General features: G+C 36.5%; 1 protein-coding gene across 2 annotated transcripts; it reads right to left on the bottom strand.

Annotated features, from left to right (window-relative positions):
- Positions 1–376: 376 nt before the first annotated feature.
- Positions 377–5,691, bottom strand: il21r.2 (interleukin 21 receptor, tandem duplicate 2). 2 transcript variants are annotated; one of them, XM_019364257.2, is made up of 9 exons: positions 5,618–5,691; positions 5,220–5,367; positions 4,224–4,362; positions 3,954–4,111; positions 3,645–3,796; positions 3,379–3,544; positions 2,925–3,021; positions 2,758–2,842; positions 377–1,607 (listed from the first exon to the last, which is right to left on the bottom strand). In XM_019364257.2, the coding sequence occupies exons 2-9, from the start codon at positions 5,341–5,343 to the stop codon at positions 1,071–1,073; spliced, it is 1,458 nt and encodes a 485-aa protein (XP_019219802.1). In that variant the 5' UTR covers positions 5,344–5,367; positions 5,618–5,691; the 3' UTR covers positions 377–1,070. The 2 variants fall into 2 exon arrangements, with proteins under 2 accessions (XP_019219802.1, XP_013123845.1); XM_013268391.2 differs by having other exon boundaries at positions 5,274–5,367.
- Between the last annotated feature and the right edge of the window lie 7,026 nt (positions 5,692–12,717).

Raw genomic sequence — 12,717 nt, 5'->3', positions numbered from 1 at the left:
ATTTTCCTAAATCTTGTCTCTGACATATATTCTCCATACAATAATGATGCAAGTGCGATCATTACTTGTTTCTAGAAGGACTTTTTTGGTACATATGTGTGGCTCCCCAAGCTACATACTAATTAGAGATGAAAAATTAGAACCATCTATCAGTACTATGAGAGACTCCGGAGGCTCTGTTATGCTGCGAGAGGGAATTTTGCCGGCATTATTTGGGGCCACTTATCCCCCTAAATGGTAGAAATAACTGAAAATCAAAAGAAAGTTCTTTTATAAAGGCTAAAAATTAAAGCTGATTTAGACTAAAAGACCCACAGCAACAGCACTGGTTATGTTGACTGGAGAAATAAATAGTGAAACTTTCGTATTGAGGTTACATTTTATTGTTCCCTTAGGAAAATTTCAAAACAATTGTTTCCACTGAATATTTGCATCACCTGCACAACAACTTGGAGATGGATGATGATTCAGGAAAGATCCAAACACATCTCTCACAAGTCAGTAAAACAAGAACAAAGTTACTGATTTAAGCATAGATATGGATCTTTATCTCTTTTATTGTTGATTTCTTAGTAAAAGCTAAATGCAAAGTATTTATAAGTAATATTGCAAATAAGGTAGATTAAACTGAAAAAAACAGAACAAAGCACTTGCCCCATACAGCTACAGAAAATCATATCATCCAAAGCTCTAGTGGAATTCACACACATTCACGTCTTAACATTTTGCAGTCAGTATTTTAAATGCTAACAGTGTTAACATTTGCAAATCAGCCAAAGCAGAAGCCTACTTTATGTGTTATAAGGTGTTTTTTATGTTTTTGTCATAAAAAATGATAACCACATACATTTAAACAGATATAAATGTTGTATGAAGTTCAAGCCCAACCCGCCTTTGCTTAACAAGAGCTGCTATCAAAAACACACAGCAACATGCAACAAGTGAACTGGCCAGCTTCAAGCCACTTCATGGAATCTCTTCTGCCATGTGGTCTACAGCCTTGGCTGTCAGTGCCACCACTCTTGTGAATTTCTCTGGCTCCAAACAAACTGACAGAACCATTTCCTGCTTTAACTCTCGTGCTCCTGCTGGGAATCAGATGAAACTTTTACATTGCTCTCTTTAGACAATAAAACAGGAACAACACCTTCAGCTGTTTTGTTAAGAATGCAGTAATCACTACAGTAACATGGTGCTAGGGTCTCAACAACAGGACTGCTTGGTAAACTGCACTCTGGGCTTTGTGTCACATCCTCAAAGCTGCACCCAGAGTCAACACAGCTGATCTCCAGGACATCTTCAGGTGGAGAGGAGGCAATCTCTGCCTCTCTGCCTCTCTCCCAGACAGAGCAGGGGAGCTGAGTGTAAGAGGTGTTAGCTGGACACACCATAGCTATAGAAGCAGGAGCCATATCCATCCCAGGCAGGCCAACATAGGAGGTCTGGCACTGAGGGAATGCCAGCTGAATCACTGGAGGGTTTAGGAAGGTCTGGGTCTCTTCTGGGTCCTTCGTCTTGGGTTTTGGCACAACAGCCACTTTATCACTTATCATGACCTCATCGACTTTGTGCGTTAATACATTTTTATCTTTCAGTGAAAGCCATTCCTGCAAAGTAAACAAAATGAAGATGCATCAGGTGTGACACAGTAGAAAAAAACACACTTGTGTACCACCTGCACTCTCAGAATATGAAGTACCAATGCAGTATAAAAGAAGATTTGTTTCAGAATTCTCTTTTCATAAAGCACCGCTGTGCTGATGATGAAACAATAAAACAACGCGGTATCATAAAAGCGGTATCATAAAGTCAAACAATTAACTCAAGAAGGGACATTTGTAGAACCGCTCCAAGAACACAAACAGACTTCTTCTCATGCTTGTTTGTGAGGCTATAGCAGTGTTTGTTATCATTTGGCCATCCACTCTTGCTCTGACTGAAAGGTCTCATTTTGCTTCTGAGGGGATTACCATGAACTCTTCTACTCATATTTCTAGTGCAGAGTTGAGGATTGTGCTTCCATGAACTGTTTTTAACTGAATCGTGTTAGCAAACATTATGTTATTTGCCATAAAACTTGGTATGAATATGGTAGCACAGGACGAATGTTTCAATGATGCGCCGACTTTTCATCTAAAGTCACTTGTAGTTCCAGTTTATTTATCCTTTGAAAGATCTGGAGCTCTGCGTCACACGATTGAGGGTTGGCTTTCCAGCCACTGGGTTTATCTCAGTAAGACGGATGAACTGTCAAAATCCTATTTTGCTGAATGCTTTCTTTTATCACCAGTTACCAGATGGTCAACATGATAGACAGAACACCTCCTTACAGTAAACTCAGCATGTTTGCATTGCTAGTTTGACAATATGCCGGTATTCACATTTTTTGCAGCGTCAGAACGTTACTAAAGTGACAAAAACACTATGAACGCTGTCTTTGACTGACACATCAAATAAATAAGGATGCGATAGATGTTCCTGTTAGGGGTAACCACAGCAGATTATCTGCCTACCCATGGACCTTGACTGTGAAGTAATCATTACTATGTGATAGATGTGTATAAATCTTATACACATCTATCATTAATTATGTGGTCTTCTTACATCTCATTTCTAATGTGTCATTTTATACTGTGCTTCCATTTTGCCCCTTATGTTAGGATTCCTGCACTTAATTCATTTTAACAGAAGTTAAAATTAAGCTAAACATAAGCATGGAAACCAAAAACTCCTTCAGAAATCACTTTATCTCCTCACCTTGAGATCGCCTTTATGTTGCTGATACAGAGGCTGAAAGAACGGAGCCGGGGACGGAGTGTGGGACAGAGTTTTTATCTTCATTCTGCCACACAGACACAAAATATGAATAACAGGCACATTATCCTCATCAGACATGCAATCATTCCAAAGCTTAGATGACTTACCTTGCAGCTGGACTGTAGAATACAAACAGCAGAGCTCCAACAACCAGACACAGTGGGAACAGATATTTGGCCAATAATAATAATAGAGTTTCTGGTTCTGAAATTACACAGAATTATTGACTCACACTACAAAGATGGCAGCAAGTCCATTATCTATCAAATTTCTGTGCTATTTTACAAAAGCACTGAGAGAAAGGGAAGAGAGCAGCACTTGTTTTTGATAAACATTGTTCAGAGAAAACACCTCACAAGACAACAAGGCAGACTTCACACGAGCAGCGTACTGAATATGTTTGTGATTATGAATAGCATTAAATAAACCTAAAAATCCATTCTTTTATCATTGTCATAAAATTGTTAAAGCTAATGTAGTTGAATTTTACTGTTAGCATATTTTTAGAAAGCTCCATGATAACAGAGGCCTTTTTGTACTTATGAAAAATGCGTCCTTTACCTTCTTTTGCTTTGTTTTTCCAGCATGTTGGTTTACTCCATTCACTCCATTCAGAAGTTATATATCCTTGAGGTATATATCTTGCTTTAATGCAATATTCACTATGTTTCAGGTGCAATGTCCGATTAATAGATTCAAACTTCTTTTGGGGTGGAACAATAATAGTCTGTGGAAAGGTGGAAACGTTTAAGAAACAATTATTGTTTGATTCTTTTAGAATAAAACAAGTTCTCAGTAAATATACTGCACATAACAGCTCATCTTACTTTGGTCTCACTGCTTTCGGGTGTTTGAAGTGACATTTCATACATGAGGTTTTCATGAAGGTAATCATGCTCATCATACCGACTTTTAAATGTAATGTTGAGAGTCTCTGTTGTTTCTTGGACCACAAGCTCAGGCGGTGGTTTCAGCTGAACTGATTAGAAATATCAATCAAATCATATTTAGGTATATCAAAATGTTCCTCTAAGCATCAATGGAGTGCATAACATTTTTTTCAGACTATCATTAAAAAAGAAAGCACATGAACATATTAAGAAAAAACAACAACTACAAGTGTAATTCATACTTACTGTGATGTGCTAAATGAAATTCATTTTTTAAATTGATGCATTGAGATTCATTACAAATTTCAATTTTATAGGAATCCAAATCCATCCAAAGAACATCGTTGAATCCACATTCACAGTAGTATCTGTGATTCATCACCACAAGTGGACAAAAAGTGCTTCTGGAGCAAAAACAGAACATGGACATGTTTGTGGATTTAGAAGCAGAAACACACACTTTCAATTCTGTAAGAAGAATCAAGTATTTTATGTATTTATTTCAGAAAGACTTACTTATGCAGCTCGAAGTTCTCTTTGAAATGTAGGCTGTAGTTCTTTTTGTTCTTTCCCAATGGAATACCACTGATGTTGTTGAAGACACAAGTAATGTTATGTACATAGTCATTCACACACATCCATGACGGTACATCAACTAGAAAAAGAAAAAAGTAGAAGAAAAGGAATATTCAATTATAATTTCACAGTTTCTGGTATTGATCGCTTCAATGCTGTGCTTATGTATGACAAGGGAACGAATAGTAAGTTATGGAATAGTTTAATAATTATTCAGGTCTTTTTTGACCTTTTAAGGAAAAGTGAACTTTAGAATTAATATATATATATAACAGTGTAAGACTATTAAGGATGTATAAGTGGGTAGGTTTAATCTGGTAGAGGTGCAGCTATATATAGTTGAGGATAATCTGAGAAGCTGCAAAACAAAATAAAAAAAATTGAAAAGAATTTTATTTTGTTTGACACACTGGACACTCCTATGTTTTTGTGCCTTATACAATTAACCATGTAATCACCAGTTTAGAGGGTAAATCTCTTTTGCTAGCAGCTCAGTCATCACATACTAGTACATAGAGTCCCATGTGCACACTCCCTTAAAAGGTTCAATCCTTAAGAAGGCACTCTATTTATTTTTTATGTAAAACCTTGATTGGTAAATAACCAGCATATCCAGCTGTCAAATATGTAGCAGAGTAAAAAGTACATCATTTCTCCACAGTAATAGAAATTACAATAAATTTTACTTGATAAACATCAAGCTACTTTCCACATCTATAATAATCAAAATATTAATCAAAGGTCAAAAACAACAAACGTGTGATATAATGATAGATCACATGAGTGACTATTTGACATTTAAACATATCGTCTGAACCTCCTACTGTGACTGACAACTGGAATGTATGACATTAAAAGCTATGCAATTAATCATAGCAGGAAGAAAAGGATGATATGATACAGCCACAAGATGAGATAAACCATAAGCTGCCTTACTTTTCAGAATTCCCATAGCTAAGCGGAAAACATCTCCATATAAATGAGGAATACCTTCGATCCCGCTGGTCACTCTAAGGATGCCGTAGCACCAAAGCCCAAAAAGAGGCTGCCAGAACTTCATGTCTTTTTGAACACAGGTCTCGCTCTGTGGATATAAATAAAATATATATGTTTTAAGCTTCTTTGAACTTTGTGTTACAATGTATCTACTCCTTCAGTATTATGAAATTTGTACCATTTCATCTATATTACAATAGATTGGAATTTATCATTTTGTAAACTACACTTGTCATAGGAAAATAACAAATAAAATGCATCAAGTTTATAAGTTTTCATAATCAATAAAAACAGCAGCTGACATGAGTTCAATGATATTTTAGTAAATGTGCCATTACCTCAGATCTGTGGTGCCACTGATGTCTCAGACGGTGAATGAGACATAGAGCTGAGGTTTAAACTTATCAATCACATCACAGGAAGTCTTTTTTTTTTTTTTTTTACGTCATTGGGGTTTTTTTTCCTCTTACCTTCTTGGTTTGGGCACGTGCTTTTGATTTAGTTTCGTTGTACTAATAAAACTGTTCAGTCTCTGAAGATTATCCTGTTCTTTAAAGTTTTTTTTTGCTGTGATACAAAACCTAAAGAGACATTGTTTTATGTCACTTAGGGCTGCATTTCTATTTGCTTTAGTGCGCGTGCAAGTGAAAGTTTCTTTTTTTAAAAATCAACTTTGTCAAAAAAGAAAAAAGAATAATTATTCTTCCTAAATGTATTTACTTTTTTGGTGGTTTGATGGTCTTCCATAATGTAGTGCAACAAGTTTACGATTTATGGGGACCCATTATGTCTACACACACACACACACACACGCGCACACACGCACACACACACACACACACACACCCCCCCCCCACACACACACACACACACACACACTGTTACTAGGACTCTTAGTACTAAACTATTAGTGCTCATAATAAACATGTTTAAAGTTTCAAATATTGAGCCAAACAAGTAATTTCTGTGTGCTGTAGGTTACAGAATAAGGAACTCCAATGCAGGACAAAAAGAAAAACTTTTTATTAAGCTGAAGGATGAATCCAAGGTCCAAAACAAAACAAAACAAGTCAAACACTTCAGCAAAATATTGAACCAGATATAACCAAATATAAAACCAGAAAATATACACAGAACCAACAGCATAAGACAATGGGACTGTGTACACACATAAGGCGATTAAGGAACAGGTGAGGAACTGAGCACAGACCTCCACTAAAACTCTGAACAAAGCACAAGAGGAAAGTAGTTATCAGGAAATAAACAGGAAAATAACAGCTTAGATAAATTAAACAAGGAATGAAACATGAATGAACCACATCAGAGGGGAAACAGGAAGATGAGACAGAGAAAACACTCAGGGAAATCCTAAGGGAGCTATAACATACTCAAAGACCCCAAAATAGGACTGGAGCAGTAACGTAATGGACATCCAAAGCTCAACAATTACAAAACCATAAATGGGAACTAAAAAGAACAACAAGAATTAATGCTTCATGTTAAAGAATGATAATTAAGCACTAGAACAAGTGAAGCTCCCGGACACAGCTCTGAACACAATTAACAATCTCAGAACTACTGTACTGGTTTGCTTATGACTTTTGCTGGGTTTCTCACACTTCAGTGACGCTACCAACCACAAGTTGATTGGCGATAGGCTCGAGGGACTGGCTGTCTCTGAATGTTTTTCCTTATCACGATTTAAATCTCATTTGGTGTAGAAAAAGTTTTGAAGATCAACCCAGCTGTTTGCAAAAACTGTAAAAACAAGCTTGGCAGTGACTTTAGATTTAGATTTTTTTTTTAAATTCTTATTACAAGGTCATTTAAATGTAGCCTGGGAAATGCTTAGCCACACAGGACACAATTACTGGGGTTCTTAATGTGCAGTTTTTATTGTCAATGGCGACTGAATAAACAAAAATGTCCTTTGACCTTTACTTTTGTCAAACAGCAGCCATATGGACTTGTACTGAACATCAACAGTATGAGAGGTAACGTGGCAATACCAGGAATAAGGGAAAGGAAATAAAATAAAATACAAAACACAAAAATACGGCAGTGGCCTCTGTCTGTGCAGAACAAAATACAAAGAGCTAAATCACACAAGGCTCCTTTAAAAAAATGTATTACATACATTTTCTATAAACACTTACATTCCACAGCAATCTCAGCTGACTTGCAATACCGGAACACACAGACGATCTCGCAGCTTATCCCTTGCATGCAGAAAATGGCTGCTCCGCGCCGCACATGCAGGTCCTTTGCATCATCCATTTCAGAAATACATCATCTTGTTAAAATACTGACGTTTTACCACTGCACTACAATTATACCAATATGTTTCAACGAGTTATGTGCATATTTAGCAATTCCTTACCAACAACTCCTCCACAACATTCCCGTTTCACATCCACAAATAAAAGTAAACATGAAGTCCCAAGATGCATTTCTTGTTAAGATTTCTTGGGAAAACTGCAGTTAACCCTTAAGCACTCCCCCCACCCCCCGTGACTACACAAACCAATAAAATTAACAGCTTCAAGTGCACACAACAAAAGAAATAGCACAAGCAATTACATTAAATTACTCAATAACATTGTTGTCTTACCATACATGGAAACAAAGAAACAACATTTTAAGACCCCTTTTTGAACTTATTATTTTATCAATTCAGATGACTATTTCCCTCTTTAAATGATTGTTGTCTAGAAGAGCTGCAGCTAATTCGCAATGCTTTGGCCAGCTTACAGTTATTTACAGTTTGGTCCATAGGTTTTTTAACAATAACTCATTTTATGTGATTTCTCCACTGTACATAACCACAGATTATAAATCAAATGAATTCTGAAGTGTACTGGGCTATATACTCTGCCAGAGCTTCACAGGGCAAATGGATGATGGTTCAAAGCAAAAAATGCAAAAGCAATCCAAGAGTATCTTAAGGCAAAGAATATTACTCAGTGGTCAAACCAGTCAACTGATCACATCCTAACAGGTCATGCATTTTAATTACTAAAAAGAAAACAGCGAGAGACCCACAAATCAGCAACTGAAGGCATAAAGGACTGGCATAGCATCTCAAGGGATGAAACAGAACATTTGATGATGTCAATGAGTTCCACACTTTAGGCACTTGTTGACTGCAAAGGATTCTCAAGTCAAGTCAAGTCAAGTGGCTTTATTGTCATTCCAACCATGGTGGTATAGCACACAGTGAAACAAGCCAACGTTCCTCCAAAACCATGGTGCTACAGATGACAAATAACAGACAATCAACACAGGACTACATAAAGTACAATGTGCAAAAATTCCAAAAATTGCAAAAAAACAAAGAAAAGACAGCACAACACCAGACAGAACAGAACGATAGAGACACAACAGTGCAATAGAAAAGTGCAACAATGACAGTGGGTTGTGCAAAAGACTGAGGATTGTGCAAAAAATGACTCGATGTTTGAAGGTGTGCGTGTGTCTGAAATTGTGCAGAAAAGTGCTTGATCCTCAACCAGATATTAAAAACAATCCTTATCGAATTACCTTATCTGGAAATAGAGGGCCGTGTATAAAAAAATGTGTAATTTCCTAAACACTTCAAGAATCTGGTGTAGAGAGGAGAAGTTAGAAAACAAAAATTTAATTGTCCAAAAATTAGATTCTAGCTGTCAAGCACATAAAATGGATAACAGTTCCCCACAGCTAAAGAATCTGCGTAACTGTAGGAAATTATTCAAAAGCTCTTTTAACTGTCTATAAAGTTTAAATACACTTGCTCCTCTCTACATCAGACACTTTATTTCATTTATTATATAATCCTGACAGATGACTGAGATCCTCCACTGGTTTTCCTTTGATTTCTTATTATTTCTAGACTTGGATGTTCACTTTACAAAGAGCAGGTTTTCATTTGTTGAACAATTTACAAACCAGGAACGAGAACTTGACATGGAGAGGAAACTGATAGACATCAGATTGTGAGAAAAGACACATTCACAGTAAACCGACATCGCTCAGTACATGTAAAAAAAATCTTTGCTTTGTTTGCAAATGCATGCAGATGAGCCACAGAAAATCAAAACACTTGACTAGAATCAAAGGTCAAGCGTCATACGAAAGCTATCAACATCACTGTTTGAAGGGAATCCATCACTGAAATACCCAAGTATCACTTTCAGATAGATCATCGGGAGAGGTGGGACAGAGAGTGGTTGAAGCCCTGTAGCTTTCCTCTCCCTACATCTAAGAGAGTCTAAAACAACATCAAGACGTTTATGTTTGAAATAATACCGGATGCTAAAAACGAGCTTGACCATATTTGTCAATAGTAAATCATCTTTATTCTTAATCAAATATATAATCAAAATGTAAGTTTGACCAATATGTTAAATGAAAAATCTAGTTTAAGTAGTGAAAATCACTGTTCTAATGTCTTAATCTTGTGTGTGGACACGATCCAGCTTTGACCTTGGTAGATTTGTGTGTGTCTGCAGGAATGTGAAAATATAAGAACTTTGTCGCCAAACTGTCATTATACATGATTTTGAATAAGAGAAATGGTATTAAGTGTTGTAATGATAAAACATAATCCTAATTCATATGTGACTGATAGTTACTGACTTGAAAAATTATGTTAAGTATAACATGGAAAAGAGTCAAACGTAACAACGTAATATCAATGAAGCAACCTTTGCCTTAGTTAGAAGTGAAAGGTTGAAGATGGAGGTGATGATAGAGTGTGGCTGGATATCAGGTGACATCGGTGACTGTCGAGATAGGAAAGAGAGATGGGGAGGCAAATGGGAATTTGCAGTGTTTTTTTTTCCTCTAGTTCTTGCAATGAGCAGAAGACATCATCTTGGGATTTGGTCCCTGGGGTCCATAGTTACAAACTGCAACAGGTAGTGCCAGAGGAGCCACCACCACCCAACCACTGTGGACCTACAACTTGGTTTTATTATTTTTGACTTTTTCTCTGCTCATTTTTGCCATAGGGGCAGGGTAGATTACAGGGGCAGTTAGCACTGGGTGAATCCCCTCACCCATCCATAGGCTCCATCTGAACTCTGTGTTGCCATAATATTCATAGAATCAGAATAGGACTTTTTAATTAGAGCGCTGAACCAGACTTCCTGTATTGGGGTGCAAGGCCCAAGTGAATTCAGCTTCATTGTAAATGCAATGGAGCAGAAAATCTGGAACTACAGTGGAAGAAAAAAAAAGTGACTTTTTCTTCCTGGTTCTGAACGAGAGCGTTGATGTCACTGGCAATGGACAGATACATTAATATTGATGGTTACACCCTACTGCAATAAAGGAGATGTATGTATCACAAGACACAATAAGATGGTTGATCAATTTATTTCACTGAGTCATCTACACAAGTCTTTTTGTAGATGTTATTCAAGCCATGGCATTTGTTAGGGTTGAAAGGACAACTGTAACCCCCCTATTTTTACCTCCTTTCTTCAAAATAGCCTGCCCTCTTTTCTCTTACGTAAAACACTATTTCATGTTTAACTTTAAAGTTTCAAAAGGGACACAATTTTTTTCTTAATGTGGCACTGATACTGACACTTTCCCAGTTTTTCCTTCCTGGTTTTCTTTCAGAAAAAGGTTCATGAATCAGAATGTGAAGTCAGCTCTCTTATACCAGCTGTTTATTGATGGCTATTAACACTTTCTTCTTGCCTTCTTTGCATTGCTGTTAATTTATTATTTATTAATTAGTTAAATATTTATTATTTATAAAAGGTAAATGACATTTAATGCAAAGTCAGAAATGTTCATGATAAACGGAAGTAACAGTGTGAATGCCGCTAAGTGTAAAAATAAAGATACTGTCAGCACATTCTTTTAAAATAAACCCTCCAAGGCAAAGTTTCAACAACTTTTGAAGGTTGCTGCTGATTGGTAGAGGACATAGCTACTGTTTACATTTTGTGTTACACATTATTTTGTGAATATAACATATATATTTTTGAATTATTTAAATGCATTTTTAAAAATATCAGTAGTTCACATATTTTTCCATGTGTTCTGATAAAGAAAACAAATGCAATTACGGCAATGATAATTCAGAATCTTTATTGTTTTTATTATCCTTCACTCACTTGTGGCCTCAGGTGAAAGTTTAATTCAATTCAATTTAATTTTATTTATACAGCACCAAATCACAACAGGGGCTATATATTGTAATAATACATACAGAGAAAAACCCAACAATCATGAGACCACCTATGAGGAAGCACTTTGGCAACAGTGGGAAGGAAAAACTTCCTTTTAACAGGAAGAAACCTCGGATAGAACCAGGCTCAGAGAGGGGCGGGGCCATCTGCTGCGACCGGTTGGGGTGAGAGAAGGAAGACATGCTGTGGAAGAGAGCCAGAGATTATGTTTAAAGGATGTAATGTGTCAAATTAATCATGAAGACTAAACTGAGATGTTTTGATGCAGCTAAACATTGTAGTCAGTTCAATGTATGCTATACTGGCAACTGAGTGTGACAGCTATTGTCTGTTTGTCACAGATATGTGGTGTCCTGATTTGTCAAGCTTTTGAATTGTTTGGCCACGAGGTGTTTTATAAGTGAGTGCTAAATTTAATTATATTGTTGATGTTATAACTAAAATATTTGATAGTTTGATTCATTCCTGGCAGAGCGCTTCCATTCAGTATAACTAGATTTTTAATCTTCTCTCAAAAAAAGAGAGTTCTTCACAGATATGAAGACATATTCAGTAATGAAGTTGAACAAATTCAGTTACAAATTCCCTCTCAGTGACCATCATCCATGAGGATGGTATAGTAACGTAGACCAATCCCAGGGGAAAGGTTCTCAGCATATTTAATTACATGAGAACAAAACCATGTGGATTCCCAGTCCAAAAGTCCTGTTGAAGCAACTATTAGACTGACTATGGTCATACATGTGTTCTCCTTTCCCTTACTTACTTCACTTTTAATGTCCATCAGTCATACTGATTTGATAAATGCACAGAGAAAATCCTGAATGCAATTTGAACACACAGAAGAGCGTGCACCATTGGATGGTGAATTCACAATTGTTGCTTCATTACCTGCTCAGCTTAGTTCTTTTTGCTAAAGGTGGTGTCTCTTGTACACACTTTACCAAACATTACTCTCATATATAATTGCTGTAACATATGAGTATGACATGCTCATACTCAGAAATACACTTTTTGACGTCTGCTCCAGTAAATGATCATAATACAGATATAACACCCAGGATACCAGTACTTGCTTTGCTAGTCCACCCCTCACAAATCTAAAAAACTGGTTATGTTTTGATTCTGAAACTATGATATACATGATGTTGATGCTCAGTGTTGGTTACAGAAATAATCGTGCTGAACAGAAACAAGATTTTGGCTTCAGATTGTGATACTTGGAGTGGGTGTAAATTTGGTTGCAGTGTTTT

Source organism: Oreochromis niloticus, linkage group LG11 (assembly GCF_001858045.2).
Source record: "Oreochromis niloticus isolate F11D_XX linkage group LG11, O_niloticus_UMD_NMBU, whole genome shotgun sequence".
NCBI lineage: Eukaryota > Metazoa > Chordata > Actinopteri > Cichliformes > Cichlidae > Oreochromis > Oreochromis niloticus.
This window is presented reverse-complemented; position numbering and strand designations above follow the sequence as displayed.

Excerpts from the sequence above, each read along its gene's own strand:
- il21r.2 (XM_019364257.2), bottom strand. The coding sequence starts at position 5,343 with ATGAAGTTCTGGCAGCCTCTTTTTGGGCTTTGGTGCTACGGCATCCTT. Across the intron at positions 4,363-5,219 it reads AGCTATGGGAATTCTGAAAA|TTGATGTACCGTCATGGATG; the intron begins GTAAGGCAGCTT and ends TTCTTTTTCTAG. Across the intron at positions 2,843-2,924 it reads TTCTACAGTCCAGCTGCAAG|AATGAAGATAAAAACTCTGT; the intron begins GTAAGTCATCTA and ends TCTGTGTGGCAG.